The sequence below is a fragment of the Artemia sp. Qi Xiang Cuo genome, chromosome 15 (assembly GCF_049724085.1).
Source record: "Artemia sp. Qi Xiang Cuo chromosome 15, ASM4972408v1, whole genome shotgun sequence".
Classification (NCBI taxonomy): domain Eukaryota; kingdom Metazoa; phylum Arthropoda; class Branchiopoda; order Anostraca; family Artemiidae; genus Artemia; species Artemia sp. Qi Xiang Cuo.
In genome coordinates, this window is record NC_142808.1 from 9,362,167 (window position 1) to 9,382,624 (window position 20,458).

Consider the following 20,458-nt stretch of genomic DNA (forward strand, 5'->3'; position numbering starts at 1 on the left):
GCAATTGTTGTTCCAATCCTCTATCGGACTTGTCACTCCTTTGCCTTATAGCAATGAGATATAAGTTAGAATTAATAAGCAAAGAAATTTCTGCAACCATAGACTTTGGGTTACATCTAAATGAAATCCCTCCAAAGTCGTTTGATGCTAATGATGATCAAAATCATAAAATTAACCCTAATAAATCCCACCTAGATAAATATTCAATTGGTTCCTGGAACAAAGAGGTGATGAAACAAACTTGTTTTTTTTTCAAAAGTTCAGTTACCTTGGAGATAACAAAATTAAGAGTTCGTCTGACCTGTAGAACATGAAGCTGAATGCTAATAAATATGAACTATAGTTAAAGTAATATATGATAAGTAGTCACGTAGTCACTGTACATAAGGGAGTAAGCAGATTCGCCATGAATAATATGTGCAAAAAAGGCAAAAAATGTTAGTATTCAAATTTTTGCTGGAGTATTAATACTGGAAGTGAGTTTAAGGTCTCTGACTGTCAGCTATTACACCGTAAAGTTTGTTGTAAGTTTGGAAGTGGTCGTTGTTTTGGTTTTGACCGGATTCTTTTGAATCATGACTATGGTGCATTCAAAAAACTTTTTAATAATACCAGAAAGAGTTATAATCAACTGTCAAAATCTCTCCCGTGTATTATCACTATGAATATTGAGCAGCCAAAAAACGAAGTTCGCCACTCCCTCCCACTGTTCCCACCAGCCCTCAAAAACGTCATGAATCCGAATTATCAACGGCACCGAACAAACCCATTCAGAAGACCTCCTTGTTACGTTCCAGCTCCCTCTCATTTCAATTGCCAAATCAGTCCATCTCCTCAGCCCCGTTATTTGCATCAAATAAACCCAAAAACTTACAAGAAGTCTACAATAAGAAATCAAGAAACCCTGGTTTGATACGTTGCTGCTCCTCCTGCACATTTTCCAGAATCCTTCTAGTGAATGTAAGGTCACTGGTAAATAAAATGGATGAATTTCAAATTAGTCTTGACAAAAACCAGATAGATATTGCTTGCCTTACCAAAACATGGTCTGCAACTGAAGACTTTTGTTCCATTCCAAATTATGTTTTCCATTTTGAGCCCAGGATAGACAAAGATGGTATCCCTCTATCTGATGGTGGAGGAGTAGCTTTTTTTTTGTTGGTCTACCCTTCCTAATTGGATTCTTTCATTTTCTGAAATAGTGAACAACTCCAAAACCGAAGTTCTATGGCTCTGGACCCGGACTAAAAACCTTCCAACATAAGTATTTTGCAAGATTTTTTGAAGTATTTATTACCCTCCCTTTGATGGGTTTAAAGAGTAGCGGATTGTATTTCTGTAACTTTATACGGGGAGAATTTAGTGCAAAAATCTCTATGCTGCAATTATATTATGTGGTGATTTTAATGAGCTAGATCAAGTGGTCAAGTCACCTACACGCGGTGATAAAACCCTAGACTTAATTTTTACCAACATTGAAGATTACTACTGTGTCCCCAAAATAGCCCCTTAATTAGGGGTAAGTGAATATCTAAGCATCTTTTGGACCACTTGGTCTTCCTTTCAACCTGAGCAGTTTATCAGTAACTCTTAAAGACCCATCACTGACGAGAAAATTGCCCATTTCAAATTAAAACTTATTTGCAAATCTTGGGCCAATATACTATGTCTTACCCATGGTAATGAAATGGCTTCTAAGTTTTCAGTGGAACTTTTCCAGTTATATTGCGACACCTTTCCAGTGAAAAATATTGCTTGCAAATCTAAATGCAAATTGTGGATAAATAAAAAAAATTTGCGCCTAGAAATGAACAAGATAAACTCTTTAAGGAAGGATTTTTCCAAGAAACCCAAAAGCTTAGAAACATTGTTGTTAGCGAAATCCGTAAAGCAAGAAAGGAGCATGGTGCGCATGTGCTCAATAAGTTATTGTATTCGGACCCTAAGAAATTCCACAAAAGTGTCCAAGATCTCATGGGAAAGGTCTCTTCAAAATTTTTCTTACTGGACAGTAATCGTGACCCAGTGGGTGCGGATGTCATAAATGATCATTTTGCTTCAATTTGTAAAATTCACCCACCACTTCAACATATGCCGGCCAATAGTGTAGTGAGTGACATTCCTGTGATTGAAATTTATCAGACTCAACTTAAACTTGAAACTCTTGACACAAATAAGTCAGTTTACCCAGGTGATATCCATACCAAATTGATTGTGGAATGTGCCCAGTATTTAAGTGTACCTCTAACTGCTATTTTTAACCAATGTTTTATAGATGGTATTTTTCCAGTGTGTTTTAAACGAGCTATTATATCTCCTATACCAAAAACTAAGACCCCAAAAGTTCCCTCTGACTTAAGACCAATATAAAAAACCCCCATTTTCTCTAAAATCTTTGAAAGTTTTCTTTACAATTTCCTTTTTGATGATATTCAAGATAAAATCAACCCAAATCGGTTTGGCCTTAGGCCGAACCACAGCACCGAGCATTTTACAATTTTTATACTTGATAATATTTTCAAAACATTTTTGGTTGCAAATCTCCTACGTTGAGGCTGTTTTTGCTGATATTAGAAAAGCCTTTGACACTTTGGATCATCAGACAGTTATAGATAATGCAAGGGCTCTAGGTGCAAGAGATTTTGTTTTACGTATGTTAGCTAGATTTTTGTCAGGCCGTGAGCAATGTTTAGTCCTCCCTAACGGGGATTCATCAGATTTTTCCTCGATTTCCTGTGGAGCACCTCAAGGGACTAAGTTAGGTCCTTTAGCATTTTTAATAGTTTTTAATAATGTTTTATCAAGTTTTGACAACACTTTTAAATTTGCGGATGATTTGACATTACTGAACCTTTGTCAAACATCTAATACTTTGAATGTTACACTCGATTCACTAATTAACAATTTAAAGAATGATCTTGACAATGTTAAACACAACTTAAGCATACCCAAAATCAGTTTCATGTTATTTTCTTTTTTTTTAAATATACCCCCTATCAATAATAACCTATGCATGTCAAATTTAAATACGGTTAAACTTTTTTGTATGCAGTTGGACAACGACCTTCACTAGAACTTCCAAAATTACCACCTATTTTAGTCAGGTAATTTTCTCTCTAAGTCTTTCTCCCCTCTCGAATGGTTCTCCATATCAATTAAAAACCTCAAAATAATTTATTTTTCATATGCAAAGCCCCGTCCGGAATACGCTTGTTCTGTCTGGCCACCCTGTATTGACCAATGTCCAATGTTCTAAAATTAAACGAATTAAAAAAATAGCAAACAAGGTTAAACTGCGGATGTTCAATGTAGCACACGCTATAGGCTTGTATAGATTTGAATATGCTCTATTGGAATCATAACGTAACATCCTCATCATTGCTATCAGTGAAAAGTGCCCTAGTTTTGACTACTGTTGATGTTTTTTCCCTCCTTTTGAATTAAATGTCCCACTCCTTCCATATAAAATACTCAAAGCTTACGTAGCTCCAAATACCCAACTGGACCTGTATCCCAAAATGTCGACAGTGAGGTACAAAAATTCTTTTGTCCCCTATTTTGTTTTCCATTTTAATAATTGATAAAAGTTTTGCTTCAGTTTTATCCCCTAACATTTGGTTAAATTGATTAAATTTTCTGTTTTGTGTTTATCCCATATATTTGTTTTGTTATGGTAATTTTGATACGCTTATGCTAGCTTTTGTGCTATTTTAGCCAATAAATCATATTCTATTCTAGAATTACTAAAGAAAACGGACGTGAGATAAATTTAAGCACTTTACTTTTTCTCACGCAATTCAACAAACTGAGCTTCTCAAACTATATAAGAAATATTGCCTCAACAAAACATCTTCCAGATTCGAATAATAAGTAATTCTAACTTATCTAATTCTAATCTAATTAGTAATTTTTAGCAATTAAACTTATCTAATTAGTAATTCTAACTTCTGATAGGTCTAAATTCTAACAAATACAATCAAGTTTGCAGCGCATTTTCAGTAGCATAGAGCATAAATAGCATTTTAAACAGGAAACTGAATCTCTTTTGTTAAGAAAGTCTGCAAATGAACCACCTCCGAACAACTTAGTTCCGACTGATCCCATTCATAAAGAAGAAGTTAGCAATTATTATGGTGAGAAAATTAGGAAATCTTCTGTTGGGGTCACTCATTAGCACATTAGCTCTGGTGTCACTAATTATATTTATCTAACACTATTTTTTATACGAGGAGCAACAGAAATTCTAAATCTATTTAAAATTCTAAATTAGTATTTCAAAAAGAAAGAGATGAGATGTATAAGTAAATAGATAGGTAGATTGATAGAAGAAAAAGAGAGATAAGGTAGAGATAGAGGGAAGAAAGAGAGGGGGAGGGAAGACAGCGGGGTAGAGGGGAGAGAGAGAGGAAAGAGAGATTGGGGAGAAAGAAAGGAGAGGGGAGAGAGAAGGAGAGGGAAAAAGAGGTGGGAGAACATACATAAAGAGGCCTTTCAGATCAATCATTACTTTCAGTGCTATTTAAGCATTCCTGTCACTCTCTCTCAAAACCCCACTCTCCCTGACAGTTTCCCTCAGGCAGCTTCTGAAAATACAAAAATTATAAATACGACAAAATAAACCTAAGCGAATAGCAGTGTCAAAAGCTTTGCAAAAAATCATGTCGCGGTAACTTATTCCTTCTTCATTTGTTATTTTAAAATGTTTAATTCAGTTGCTTTTGTGAGGTGGTTTCACAAAGGTAGCTTCAAATTTTAAATATGAAGCAATTGTATATTATATTTTTTGGTGAGTCTATTTTTGTTTTACGCATATTTTTTAGTTTTAGTTTATTTTTTTCTCTACGCTGAAGACACCTTGTTAGATACTGGCGAAATATTAAAAAAAAAAAATAAACTACTAGCCATTAGACCCGTTTGTCGTTTTTATATTTTTTATGTTTTCTGTCTTGGCTGGCCAGTTCAGCTTTAGATCTTTTATTAGCAGCTTCTCTTTCTTCATTTCACGGCCAAGTTGGACTTATCCATGCATTTCTGGTTTTCACGTTCACTGTGAATTTTAATAATAAAAAAGCTGCATCTGAAAAAACTTCATTAACAGAAAAAAAAGAGAAATTTATCTTCCATCAGCAACCTTGTTTTCCAAGGTTAATATTTTCCAGAGAAATTGCTTAAGGATTGTTATGGGTACCCGGCTGACTCACCGTATTTCAAACAAAAGGCTATACGAAAAATGCGGTTCAATACCGCTCTCTAGGGCTATAATGAAAGAGAGGTTGAGATTGATCGGACAAGTTGTGCGGATGAAGGATAACAGATTGCCGAATCTTATTTTTTTCAGCAATCTCTCATAGCGAGACGGTAAGCAGATGTTCTTCGTCTACCGTGGGAGGACGTCACAAAGAAAGATTCAAAGGAAATGGGAAATTCCTGGCAGGGCGTACAAAGGGAGGCTTTGAATAGACTGGGATGGAGGAGGAGCGTGCGTAACTGTGTTGGCCTCAGGCGGCTTGGTGCTGCGGTGAGTTGTTAGTAGTAGTAGTATTAGATCAGTAACCTTGCGACAAGCTTAAAACCAGGTGAATAGCTTTGAAAAAAAACTATTTTTTTCATCTATTTTATTTTTATATATTTCTAAACCTATTTATTTATTAACAACTCTATTGAGTAAGCGATTTTTTCTCCTTGAGGGAATGGTAAGCTTACGAAATACATCATGGTAACAACAGGAAATCCTCTATTGAGTAAATGGTTTTTTTCTTTAAGGGAATTGTAATCTTAGGAAATCCTCTATTGAAGATTTCTTAAGGTTACTATTCCCCTTGTGAAATCATCAAAAGCGTGATGAATCCATCATTATCTGAAAATGGATGCTGTCTGATTTTAGGTTCACTACAAGAAGAAAAAAGACCATTCTTCAAAAAAAGAATGTTTTTTTTTAACCTGACATAGTTAACGAAATTTGGTGGTTGTTTGAATAGATTGAGCTAGTCGTTATGCGTAGTTTATGAAGCGAAAGTCCTCAGTAAAAGCAAATTTTTGACAAATAGAATTCAGGTCCCTCTGGAAAAGACCATGAGATGCATGAATGGTAAATGGGAAACCCTGTATTATTTGAAAATAGTTGCTACCTGAATTTAAGAAAAAAGTGATTTTAGGAGTAAGAATAAAAAGAACGTTTTCCAAAACGAACGTCTCAAAAAAAGAGAAAAAAGGAACGTTTTCCAAAACGAACGTCTCCAAAAAAAAGAAAAAAAGAGTAAAAGAGGAAAAAAGAACGTTATCCAAAACGCACGTCTCCAAAAAAAAGAGGAAAAAAGGAAAAAAAGAACGTTATCCAAAACAAATATCTTCAAAAAAAGAAAAAAAGAGGAAAAAAGAACGTTATCCAAAACGAACGTCTCCAATGACGTAGATAATTTTGAAGACCACACTGCTTTTCCATGACGATAAATAAAATTTCAAACAGTGATAACATCCTTTTAATAGACGGTGTTTCACAAACAGTAATAAAAATTCATAAAAATACCAGATATCTCGGTCACGTACGCAGTGACCTACATCAGTAGTGATCGATAGTTTTACTACTGATGGCGGTCACTGCATATGTGACCGAAATATCTGGTGTTTTTTTTTTTTTGTGAATTTCTGTCACTGTTTGTGAAACACTGTCTATTAAAAGGATTTTTATCCCTATTTGAACTTTTATTGAACGTCTCCAAAAAAAGACCAAAAAGATGAAAAGAGAAAAAAAATTATCCAAAACGAACATCTCCAAGAAAAGAAAAATGAGGAAAAGAGGAAAAAAGAACGTTATCCAAAACGATTCTCTCCAAAAAAAGCAAAAAAGAGGGAAAGAGAAAAAAAGAACGTTATCCAAAACGAACGTCTCAAAAAAAAAGGAAAAAATAACATTATTCAAAATGAAGGTCTCAAAAAAAGGGAAAAAGAGAAAAAGAGAAGGAGAAAAAACAAAAATAAACAATAACTTACCTCGTTCCAACTCTTTCACAACTAAGCCTTGATATAATAGCCGTCTTTGCCTGAAGATGGCCAGCATACACTGTTCGGATTTCAGCACTGCCACAGGTTATCTTTACTAGCCATTGGTTAGTTTCAATCCCAAAACGGATAAAATAACTGTGGAAACTCTTATTCCTACAAAAATTAATGCTTTAAACAAGATGAAACTACCGATGAGTTTCCGTATATACGCACAATCACACTGGCACAACAAAAAAGAGGGGAGGGGCTCAAAAGTAATCGAAAAGATTTCTAATCAAAAAGTAGTGGCCTCTAACTGCATTTTTTCATTTTGACCGGGACGGACCTATAGCTTTATTATATATACGCGTATTAAATAAACAATATAAACATAGAATACCAGCAGGCTAAAACTACACAGGTTGTAAATACTGCAATGCTGAACATAAAAGACAATTTTCAATAAACTCGATTTTCGAACCGTATCTAACTACGATTAATTAAAAAAAGTTCTTCCAACACGTTTTTAAAAGTAACGAGCAACATTAGAACTCGAAACGAACAGAAATTATTCTATATATGAAGGGGCTGCTCCTCTCTTCGATACCTTGCTCTTTACGCTAAAGTTTGACTGTTTTTCCCAATTCTTAAGAACGACTCCTGAAATACAAGGGCCGCTTAATTAGAATAGAAAGCTTTTTTTTAAAAGTGCTAAAAAACTTTAGTTTGAATAGCAAGGTATTGAGAAGGGGGAAACCCTAAATATACGGAATAATGTCTGTTTGTTTTATATATATATATATATATATATATATATATATATATATATATATATATATATATATATATATATATATATATATATATATATATATATATATATATATATATATATATATATATATATTCTAATTATGATTTTTACCAACATGTAAATATAGTGATATAAAGTCTTTGGTGACAAGCACGTATGGTAAAAAGAACACATGAAATTCCTGGAGGTCATAAAATCATTAATCATTAAATTAATCATAAAATCATTAATAACATCCCTTTATTAAAGAACGTTAAAGTGGTTAAATTTCATGCAGATTAGATCGCTTCCAACATCAAACCATTATCCCCGTTGTTAAATTAAGAAGGTTATCCGTAATTGTCAGAACACATCTGATATACTCTTTTGGCTTTCTACTGCAGCGGTTCCAATGTCTCTCAATGCAGATTCCAGAAATCTTACATAACAGGGTATGTTTAAACGTAACTTTAGCATTTAAAAAGCTATTTTCCAATTATGGTAGCTAGAATTTTTAGGTTTTCATTGGAAAATTTTATATTATGCTCCTACAATAAAGTCATCACAGCGTTTAGCCACCTGGAGCGGAGAAATAACGAACCATTGACAGGTATTTTAGCTTCAGTATCGATTCAGTTCTCTCAAGAACTCCTTTGTAGGCTATAGCTTGCTTTATTCCTCCGAAAAAGAAGACACACAGCCCCACTAAGTTTTCAAGCCCACTACCAACTATGACAATGCTGCTGCACGCACGTTCCATCACAGCACGTGAAACATGTTGGTTATATAGATAGCCTATTCACTGGTCGATTGGCAGTGAATTATCAATTTAATGTTGTTGGGAATTAATGCAGCAATCGGGTTAGACGGGCCAAACGAAAAGCAGGTCGTCCCAGAATGGGATGTCGCAAGAAAAGATTTAAGGGAAATGGGAGCTTCTAGGGATGGTGTAAAGAGGGAGGCTGGAATAGATTGGGATGGAAGAGGAGCGTACGCTGTGTTGGCCTCAGGCGGCTTGGTGATGCAGTGAGTTGTTAGTAGTAGTGGTAGTAGTGAAAGGGTTAGACAAAACATGCTTGGTCACTAAAATCCATTCAAAATTGCATCTTGATTGGGGAGGTGGGACATTCGGAACAATTACGACTTAATGTTTAAACAAGTCATTCTTGCCTAAGTCATAACTAAGTCGCCAAAAAAATGAGTTTACACTTAATTAGAAGGTTGCACAATTTTGCTTTCAGTAAAGGCTTAGCTTTTTCAAAGCTAACATTTAGATCAAAACAATCACTCATAGCAAGGCCGTACCCAGAGGAGGGGTTAGGGGGGTTGGAACCCCTCCCGAAATCTTTTTTTGACTCGTAAAAAGGTAACAAAAATGGATATAAAAATTTTTTTTGTTCCCTTTTTGATTTTTTTTTGTGTACCCCCCCCCCGAAAAAAACTTTTAGTAAAACCCCTCCGAAAAAAAAATCCTGGGTATGGCCTTGACTCCTAGTAAGCAAAAAAATAATAATAATAATTAATGACAGAACTACAAACTCGAAATATATACATATCTTGAAAAGCTCATTCTTTGATTTAAGGGGGAACGGACAAGAAAAGTTCCCGGCTATCTCTTCCATGTTAAATATTTTTAGCTTGTCTGGCGACACCAGACGCATAAAGGCATCAATGTCAGGTTCTATCTGCCCCCCTGAGCTAGCAACATATTCTGAGTTAGCTAATTTTTTTATTTTTTTTCTGGGATTCCCAAATTAGGTTTTTTCGTGCCAAATTCAGTTCAAATGCTCCAAAAGAATGGTACATACAAGTATAATAAAATTCACATGGACTTGTAGAGGATTTTAAAAGGAATAATTTGGCTTTTATTGTTTTTTTCCTAATTAATTCATAACAGATGTTTTCATAAGTTGATTTGATTCAACTAAAAGTTATTACCATTAGTTTTATATTAGAAACTCCTGAACCGCTGCATATTTAGTTACAATAGGCGGGCATAAAAAACGGTCTTCAAGTTATATACGGGCATGGTTTCAACATGTATCGGATATTATGATAAGTGAATGTTTCAGCATATTATACAAATGGCAATGCTCCGTCAAATTAGGTTGCTGTCAAAGATTCTGAAAAAAGAGAAAGGCAATTAAAAAAGAATTTGGCCTATTTAGTTCACAAACGTTCTTTGCTAAATACAAGAGCGCCGGCAGAGACTTTTCGGGGTGGGGGGCAAATACCAGGATATCAGTGATGGTTGGGGGACATGGAATATATTTAAGGAATTTTTTTGGTAGGAATAAGCTTATTTTTAAATACTTTTAGAAAAGAACTCTCAAATAAAAAGAGCAACTAAGTTGCCTGCAAAATGAAACAAAATATAGTGAATTTAAAACTGCAAGGATTCCTGGCAAAACGATCAATTTGTTTAATCAATAATATATTTAATTATTATGTATTTAATTTTTTTTAAAAATCAAACTCAAACCAAAATTACAGAAAGATTGCTTTCGTAGATTATAACAGTTGTAGACTTGCCTTTATACAATTTCCTACGCCTTAGAATACTTTACACAAGGAGTAGAGATACTCAAAAATCATCCTGCCTGCAAAGATACCACTTTTTGATTTTATAACAGCCATCTAAAATATACCTCTTTCATAACAGGACAATTCTTCCCCTCAAACTTAAATCCATTATAAATTCATACATTAAGAAAAAGAAAATAGAATATAGAAAGAAAAACAAAATTTAAACTTACTATTCAGCTGTCAAATTGACCCTCTTTCTTTTCATTATCCTATTCAACTAAAAAAAAAAAAAATGAACAAGTTAAAAAAAAATTCGTCATAAGAGAATCTTATCAAACAGTTTGTGAAATAAAACGGATGTAAAGAGTGACTTGGACCAATATTCACCAAAACTAGAAATTTAATTCTCGTGACAATTGCTACACCGGCAGTAATGGCTTTTTATGCTATTCTAAATATTTATAATTCTTTCAGTTTATTGTTACCCACCCACAGCCAAAAATCTGAGGCCATTAGCATGATTTTTGACTAAAGGAACGCCCCCCCCCCAAAAAAAAAGCAAGCGATCTTATTGAAAAGCTCTTTATTAGGTACATTATATCAGAGAACCCTACCGTAGAGGTTTTAAGCTCCAATCTTCAAAATGTGGAATTTCGCATTTTTTTTTTTTTTTCCAAAAGAAACATCGTCGATGCATGTTTATTTGTTTTTTTTCCCAGGGGTGATTGTATCAAACCAAAGGTCCAAAATATTCGGGAGGGAGCTCTTTTAAGCGTAAATTTTAGGCTCCTTTTCAAGCGACCATACAGATTGGACCAGGGGAAAGTTTTGTTTTCTTGCTGTTTTAGGGCGCATAACTACAACTTTACCCCAAAGAGGATGAATTTGCAATCAATTTAAAATTCTGAGGAGCTAATTGATTTAAAAGTAGGAATAACTATGTTTTAGGCTTTCCAGTCGTAAAAGAAGCAATGCCACACGGTGGCAGTACAGGATTCAACCAAGTTGATATGCTTTATTTGTAATACAGTTAGGCTACGCGTTTGGCGATCTGTAAGTGCGGATCAGCTATAATGAGGGGTGTGAGTCAGAGTTTAGGTTGGGAGAGGTTAGCTTCCTAAAAAAGTAAATTTTGATGGACAAACTTCTTGCTATCCACGATGCTTCAGGTACATGTTGAAAGAGGTAGGAGGGGCTTGGATTCATCAAATAGTTTCGCTGAACAGCAAAAATGTTACATTCCAATTTCTACTAGCACAGAGGTGGATAGCAAGGCAGTTCATCATCAGCCCCGCCAGGAAATTTCTTTGGGGTTGCAAATACTGCAGTTTTCGGCAATTTTAAATGGAGGTATTTTCTTTTTCTAGTTCTATGAAGTACTTGAATGTATTTAAAAAAATCTAGGTAATGTATTTACCGATAAGAAAATCCTATTTTAGAGGTTGTGATGGCTTCAGTTATGTAGAAGATCAAAATTCTCACAGAATTTCCATCCACACAAATAATGATACTTCTGTTCTTCCAACCGAAAGTATTTTGTAGTAACATTAACGAGGACTTTTTACCAAAATTACTATTCATCGCCAATTTTTTAAGTAGCCTATATTCAAATTTTATCCAAAATTAAAATTGAAAATTTAAACGTAGGACGGTACTAATACACGTACAATTATTACACATTTTAAAAAAAATTAACCAGGGATTTAAGGAATAGGTACCTCAAATTATATCTTTGTTAGGCCTGGGAATGATTTGGAAAACAATCAGAAGTTAAACAAAAAAAGAGTGTTTCAACTGAAAGCAAGAAACAAATTTGAAACCTGTTTGAAAATATTATTCTTTATAGGAAGCGAGCTGTCTCCTCCTTAGCTCCTTACTCTTTATTGTGAAGTTTGGCCTTTTTTCCAAATTTTAAAAAAATTTGCAATTGGAAAGATAAGATTTTTCAAAGCACTAAAAATACCTTTGTTTAATAAGCAAGGTGTTGAGAAGACCGCAGTCCCGCTTATGTACAAAGTATTTATATGTGCTTTAAGTTTTAAACTTGCTCCTTACTTTAGTTGAAAATCCTTTTCTATTTGTTTAATTATATTTCATGATACTGTAAAGTTTTATGAATACAGTACTTTTGGTAACGCAGAAAAAACGATCAATGATCTCTGTTTGGATTTTGTGAGTAATCAAGTAGTTCACGGTGATTAACTGTAAGTACGGAGCGACCCGACTCAATAGTAACCGAAACTCTAAAAGACCGAATTTTTATACCAATTGATATATTAAAAGAATTGGCTTATTATTCTGATTCCAAACTTATATGTTTCAGTAAGTTTAGTTTGACCCATCAAAAGCTACGAGCCTGGGAAAATTTGTCTGATTTTCAAAAAAAAGGTGGAAAGCCCCCTCGAAGTCATAGAATTTTAGTGAAAATCAGACACCAACAGATTCAGCGTATTAAAGAACTCTGCTGTAAAGATTTCAAGCTCGTACCTGCAAAAATGTGGAATTTCGTAATTTTGCTAGAAGAAAGATCACGGATGCGTGTTTACTTGTTTTTTTTTTCATGGGTGATCGTATTTATCCAGTGGGCACAGACCGTCGAAAGAGGGTTCATTCTAATGGAAATAAAAGATTCTAGAGCCCTTTTAAGCGACAAAAATAATTGGAGGGCAACTAGGCCCCCTCCCACGTCACCTTCTTCCAAAATCGTCTGATCAAATTTTGAGATGGTTTTTCTTCAGCATAGTTGAAAGGCCCAATAACTATGTCTTTAGAGATAAAATGGCCCCATTCAGCCCCTGGGAAAGGTTTTTAAGTTATAAAATTTACCCATTGCTTTATTTGTTATTGGGAATATGCATACATTCTTCGGGTTAGGAGGGGAGAAATTTTTTGCTGGGAGGATTTTGCACGGGGAGAAATTTCCAAGAAGAGGGAAGTTTTCAGGGGGGTAAACTTTTCAGGGGAAATTTTACACTTGGTGAATTTGCCAGAATTCTTACACAAAATTCCTTTAAGTCTTGCTTCTTCTTTACCGATTCAATTTTAGGCGTGGAGATGTTAAGGTTAATTGTTCGGGGTAAATTTTCGCCAGGACTGAATTGCCCAGAGGATATTTTTGTGGGAAGGGGGATTTTTCCGTGGAGGCCAGGTATCCTGGCGTTATTAAAAAAACCAATCAGAAATTCAATTAAAAAACAAGTTTTGTAACTAAAAGTAACGTGCAATATTAAAACTTTTTTTATGATATGTTCACGGATACTTCTTAAGAATATCAATAGTTTTGAACTTTGTTATCAAACACAAAATGTTTAATGCCTTCAGACTCAATAGCTTATCAAAAGTAACACGCTATTAAAGTAGGTTGTTCAATGTAAAACAATAAACCTAAGATTAAGAAAATCAAATAAAAATTTGTAGTGTGGAGAAGGTGGTCTCTGTACTTGCGACTGTGCGGCTGGGGTTCAGATACTGTGTGACTGTGCGGCTATAGGGTGTGTTACTTCTCTCCATTCAGTGTGATCAGTTTTTGTGTACCAGAACAAATTATTTTATGACAATTTAATTAGCCCTCTTTAAATTTTGTGTTGAAAGGAAGATATTGTTGGTGGTTTTCAATACAAATTTCTGAAACACAATATAAGTAAAGATCAATAAAGTTTCAATTTATTAATCTTTTTGACATGGAAGGAGTTGTCGTAGAAACTTTGGAAGGTGCTCATTCAGCTGAAAATTTGAAGTTTTAGTGCTTTTTATAAGACTCAAAGGGATTGATACCAATCGATTTCCCTCTCAAGCCCGTTTTCACTAACCTTCTTCCAAACATATTTGTATCAAAATTAGCCATTTTGTTCATAATGGTCAAAACGTCATGAAGTTTCACCGTAATGTCTTCATCCTTTTTTTTTTGTTAACCCAGGATATAGCCCTCCCCCCCCCTCTAAATCATAAATACTACATGGAAACAATCAATAAATTGCATATTTTTTCATTCTTGCCCCAGGGTCTGTTGGGGGTGAGGCATAACTGATATATGAATTTTAGTTGTCTGGTATTTAACCCCCTTCCCCTCAATTACTTTCCGACATCCCTTTCAACAAGCCCAGAAAGTTTCACCTTAATACCCTTGGCTCTTCTAAGGCTATTGCTGATAGAAATTTTTAACAAGACAAATGCAAACAATATGCTCTGGTGTTGATTAAAAAGACTTTTTAAGATTGCCTGAAAGCAGTCACAATTGGAAGTGGTCACAGTCGCAAGTAGTTGTAGTCAAATTAATGAATGGTCGCAGCCGTTGCTAAAGCAGCAGCAGTAGGGGGCTGAAAGCTTTAAGTTAAAACCCTTAGCTGGTCCGAAGCTATTCCAGATACACCATTTTTATAAGCCATTTGTCCATAGCGCCCTTTGATTTAGTTAAGAAATACTCCTCAACATTTACTAGCGTTTCGCGTTGACACTCTTTGTCTTTTGGAACACATGTGGTTTGAAACATTCCCTCCTTTCTTAGTGATAAATCCTGTGTCTAAACAGTCGAAAAATTGCCTAATTTTATATTACCAAATAATTTGCCCCAAAGTAACCGTATTCTTTATAGTCAATATTTTATCAATCATCCTTACGTTTTTTCTCTAAATAATTATTTCTCAAATTTTATTCCTCCTTCCATATAACCAGGATGCACACAGTGGATTTTTATTTAGTTCGAAATGCCCCTAAGCATCCAATGAAGTTTCACATTTAGACCCTTACTATTTTGTGACACAACCAGGTTTGAACATTTTTCCCTTTCCTAATGACAAATCCTGTGTAAACAATCAAAAAATTGCATAATCTATATATTGTCAAATAAATTACCCTAAATAACATGGGCGCCGGCAGGGAGGCCATGGCCCCCCTGGATATTTGTTACTATAAAGTAATTATGAGGAAGCCAAAGGAAAGAGAGCAGAATAGAGAAAAAACAGGACAAATGTGTGTTGCTCCATTATCGGCTGCCTGCCTATAGATTGTGATGCTTAATAAGGAAAATACAAGTTCTAATTTGTGATTGAGTGACTCTTTTCTAGTTTTCAAGAAACATTTTTGCTATATGATTTGGTTCGAGCAACAACAACAACAACAAAAAACAATCAAATATTTCATAGTAACGAATGGCAATTAAATAACGATCCTTGTCAATAACGAAAGTATAAGAGCCTAACTATTGATAACATTAAATCCAAAAATCAGCTTCTTATGGTGATCCTAAATATGTATTTGTTAATTAGTAATTAGTGCAGTTATTAGTACACAAGAAAGTTTAAATGATTATAGTAAACAACTTAATAAGGGGTTATTTCGGTAAAAATATGCCGTTAACTTTTGTTTGCAACGCAAGAGCACCCTTGAGCTGATATTTGAAGCCACCATAATCAGAAATGTTTCCCCTAAACGGAATGCTGGGAATTTTTCCCCTCTGAACGGATACGTTTTTTGTCTTTTCCAGGAGTAATGTATTTACCTAGTTGCCACTTTGAACAAGATTTGATTTTCTACGGTTATGAAGTATAAAGGTGTCAACTATATTGGTTCTTGGTATTCAAAACTAAATCGCAAATATTTGATAAATATTTTTTTTTGATATTCTTAATTTTAAATTTAACGTTTTACTTTGACCAAACTACTTTGATGATGCGTTACTTTTTATAAACACTGAGTAGTCTAAGGGCATTAAATATTTTGGTGTTTGATAACCAAATTCGAAACTGTCTATATTGTTAAAAAAATATCCGTCCAACGCTTCGACATTGCTCAACAGAACAGACATCTGGGAGTTTATATCTTAGTTTTTATAAGTAGGCTATTTTTTCGTCTATTGTTTGTAATTACTTACTTTTTTTCATTTTTATGTACTTTTACTTTAATTTGTCTCTAAGCATCATTAAATAAAAAAAAACATTTTTCAACTGAACGTAAGGAGCAACATTGAAACTTATAACGAACAAAAATTATTATGTATATGAGTGGGGTTGCCCCCTCTTCAACACCTCGATCTTCACACTAAAGTTTTTCGGCATTTAAAAAAAAATTATGTATTACTCTAATTAAACGACCTTTGTCTTCCAGAATTGGCTTTGAAAGAATTTGGACACAAGTTAAAGAATGGAATGTTCAGGAGGGGGTGCATCTCCTCACATATGTTATAATTCATCTTTACTCCTCGTCAGTTACCATGATCTTTTTCATTAGCATCAAAATCCAAGCAGACATCACCGAAATCTTGATATTTATTTTGCGTTACCAAAAGGACTGCCCCCTTTTCAACACCCTGCTAATAAAACGAAATTTTTTTAGTGCTTTGAAAAACCTTTTTTTTTCAATTGCAAATTTTATTTAAAAATTTGGAAAAAAGCCAAACTTAAGGATAAAAAGTAAGGAGTTCAGGATGATACAGATTTTTGATCTTTTACATAAATGAAGCCATCACAAGCTCTGCAATGGGATTTCTTATCGATAAATACATTGCATTGATTTGTTTAAATACATTGAAGTACTTCATATAAAAAGAAAATATTACAATTTGAAATTTCTGAAAACTAAGTTCCTAGCAGTATTTGTCACCCCAAAGAAATTTACTGGCGGGGCTGATGATGGCCTGCCTAGCTTTTCCCCCCTATGTGCTGGTAGATATGGGAATTTAATATTTTAGCTATATAGAGAAACATTTTAATTAATTCCGACTCCTCTCTACCTCTTTTAACATTTATCTGAAGCCTCATGAAGAGTTAGCAATGTGTCCATTAGTATCTACTTTTTTAGGAATCTACCCTATCCCCAACTAAAGAATGACTCCCCCCCCCCCCCCTTATTGTAGCTGATACGCAATTACAGATCACCAAACGTCCCTAATTTCATTACAAATAAAGTGAATCAACTTGGCTGAATCCAGTACTGCCACCGTTTGGCATTACTTCTTTTGCAACTGGGAAGTATAAAATATAGTTATTGGTACTTTTAAATCAATTAACTTCTCACAATTTTAAATTGATTCCAAATTTGTCCTCTTTGGGGTAAAGTGGTAGTTTGGTGCCATAAAATGGCAGAAAACTAGACTTTCCTCTGGCCCAACGTGTATGGTCGTTTAAAAAAGAGCTTTCAATTTACGTTTGAATGAGCTCCCTCCCAATTATCTTGGACATTCGCTTTGATACAATCACTTTTGTGAAAAACAAAACAAAAAAACATGCATCGACGATGTTTCTTCTGAAAAAAAAAAAAATGCGAAACTCCACATTTTGAAGATTAGAGCTTGAATCTTGTATAAAAGAGTTTTTTGAAAGGATTCTCTTATGAGGGGATTCTTGATAGATTCACTCAAAGTTCTTGAGTTGTTTCCCCTTTTTTCAAAATTCAAGTAAATGTTCTGACACTTATAGTTAAAGGTGGGTAAAAATATGTTGAAATAATTTATATATTTAGAATCAGTATAAAAATCCAATACTGTCGGTTTAGCAATTGTCAAGAGAATTTCATTTTTAGTTTTGGCGGATATTGGCCCAAGTCACTTTCTACTTCCAGTTTTTTTTTATCACAAACTATTTGATAAGATTCTCCTGTGACCTAAATTTTTGAAACCTGCTTATTTTTTTTTTTTTTGCCAATAGAAAGAAAAAGGATAAATCTGAAAGCTAAAATGTATGTTTGAATTGATCTATTTCTTTCGTTGTGCGATAACTTTATAAATGTCTGAATATAACAGCGATTTAGGTTTGAGAGGGATAATCGTCCTTTTATCAATAAGGTACATTCTACCTGGCCGGTATAAAATCAAGACGTGGGATCTATGCAGGCAGGATGATTTTTGAGTATCTTTAGTCTTTCTGTAAACTATTCTAAGGAGTAGAAAATTGCATAAAGACAAGTCTACATCTGTTATAATCTATAGAAGCAATAAATCTTTCTGTAATTTTGGTTTGAGTAAGATTTTCTTTTAAGATTATATGCCTAATAATTACATATATTATTGATTAAATAAAGCGATCCTTTGCCAGGAACATTTGTTTAAAATTTACTATATTTTGTTTCATTTTTTATGCAATTTAATTGCTCTTTTTATTTGAGAGTTTTTTACTAAAAGTATTTAAAAATAAACTTATTCATATAAAAATAAAAATCCTGAAATATATTCCCTGTCCCCCAACCACCACTGGTATTTTGGCGTCTACCCCCCTCAAGATTTTCGGCCGATGCCCTTGCTAAATAAGTGTATTCTTTCCTGTCAACGGTTTATCAAACGCCAATACGTTTTTCTTTAATTGATCCTTCTTCTTTTTTAAATTTCCAGTTTTTTTTTCAATTTGACTAAAGGCTAATACTGAGAGTGAAACGAAATCCTGCATATGTGTCCACTTTTTACCTTTTTTTTGCGATTTTGTCTTTTAAAATCAGGTGAGAGCTTGAAACCATGCTATTAAAATTTTGCAGTCAAGTTAAGGACCGCCTTCTGAACCCGTTTGTTTTCATCAAAAGATAACCGCCCCATTTTTGCACAGTAAAATCTCTTCTGCATAGTTAATTTTCGGTTTTCATATGGTCCAGCCTTAATGTTATGAATATTGTCGGACTATTTACTATCCATACACATCAGTGAAACTTTTAACTAACAGGACAATATGAAGTAATTAATGAGCTAATTGAAATTCTTCGAATTAACACAACCTTTTGAAATAATACTATTTAATACCCTTGTGCTAGTGTAGTGGAGGGACTCATTCCTTTTAATCGTGGGTTCTGAGGTTCAATCCCGCACGGTGCAAGGGAACATCATATTTAATTTGAATTCTTTAATTTTTTTTTATTGATTTCTGGTTATTTTTTAAAACTGAAACAATTCTTTGAAAAAATCGGGTTTTTTTTTGGAAAGTGGCGTTGTCACCCTAATTATTGTAAATACTCGTGCATGCCAAGCACTTTATTGGTCTTTACTCTTTACTCTATTATTATCTTTATTTACTCTATATTACACTCTATTATTATTACTCTTATTATTATCTTTACTCTATTGGTCCTTAAACTTGGCATAATTATTTTCTTTCTTTAACTTTCTCTTTTACATTTATTATTATGGGTGAATTTGAAAACTGAGTAAGGCTCAGACCTCAATAGTCCCTTGCCTCCAGAGCCCTTCAAGTAATTAATAATAATAATAATCTAGCATCAATAGCTGCTTGACTATTGGTGCCAACTCAAGCGTGATATTTTTAAGACGGGGCTTACCTATCTCTTTTCCCCCTTTTTAGAAGATCCTTTCTTCGTAGTGCCAAGGTATCCACTGTTTTACCCCCACCGCAAGAACCCCGCACGCCAGCTTAAAGCCGCCTTTGGCAGGGACTACTTGTCAAGGAGGCACACTTGTGCCTCTATAAAGAGGCGACCCACCACAATGTTAAGCGATTTCAGGTCCTAGAGGTCGCAGAGAGACGGCGGCAATTGCATTTTGTAGCCCAAGCTCAAACTAAGAAACTTGCAAAATTTCATCCTCCTCCGACTTTATCTTCATGGGGTAAACTGGGCCGGAAGTTTGGACCCTCCCACCAAAGCCCCCCTTTAACGTTGTCCGATTGGGCTGAAATTTAGAGGTTAAGCTTTCCTAGGGCCTGGGAGCTTATCCTCGAAATTTCAGCTCAATCCGATCACTCCTTCCCTGTTTTCAAAAAACCAAATATAGCCACTTAAAATTCATCTCTTTTTTTTTTGTTAGCCACGCCTACAGGCCACAGTTGGCAACGGATCCGGTTGAATGAGGACTCATTCGAAGCAGAATTCGACCTGTTAGGGCCTTTTGATATTTTCAGACCGAAAAAATTATCCCCCGAATTTACATTTACGAAAAACCTCGTTTTCCTATATTAGCCCATGTTAATTTTTCCCTCCACAACCCCCCTTTAACGTTGTCTGATCGGGCTGAAATTTAGAGGATAAGCTTTCCTGGGGCCTGGGAGCTTATCGTCGAAATTTCAGCTCAATCTGATCACTCCTTCCCTGTTTTCCAAAAACCACATATCAAGATTTTTGGGAATTTGCTTGCGTCGAAAATACCTTCTAATTGCTAAACAACAATTGCTGTTGTGTTTGTATAGTCCAGCGGCTGAGACTTCAGACTTTCATGCGGAAAACTCGGGT

At 34.5% G+C, this 20,458-nt stretch overlaps 1 protein-coding gene across 3 annotated transcripts in view; it reads right to left on the reverse strand.

Annotated features, from left to right (window-relative positions):
* Synj (synaptojanin) overlaps nt 1-20,458 on the reverse strand; it is a 142,211-nt gene that overhangs the window by 81,678 nt on the left and 40,075 nt on the right. For all 3 annotated transcript variants that reach the window (XM_089101835.1, XM_089101836.1, XM_089101834.1), the window contains one exon: nt 6,991-7,155. In XM_089101835.1, coding sequence (XP_088957961.1) covers nt 6,991-7,155 — 165 coding nt within the window. The remainder of the gene's footprint in view (nt 1-6,990; nt 7,156-20,458) is intronic.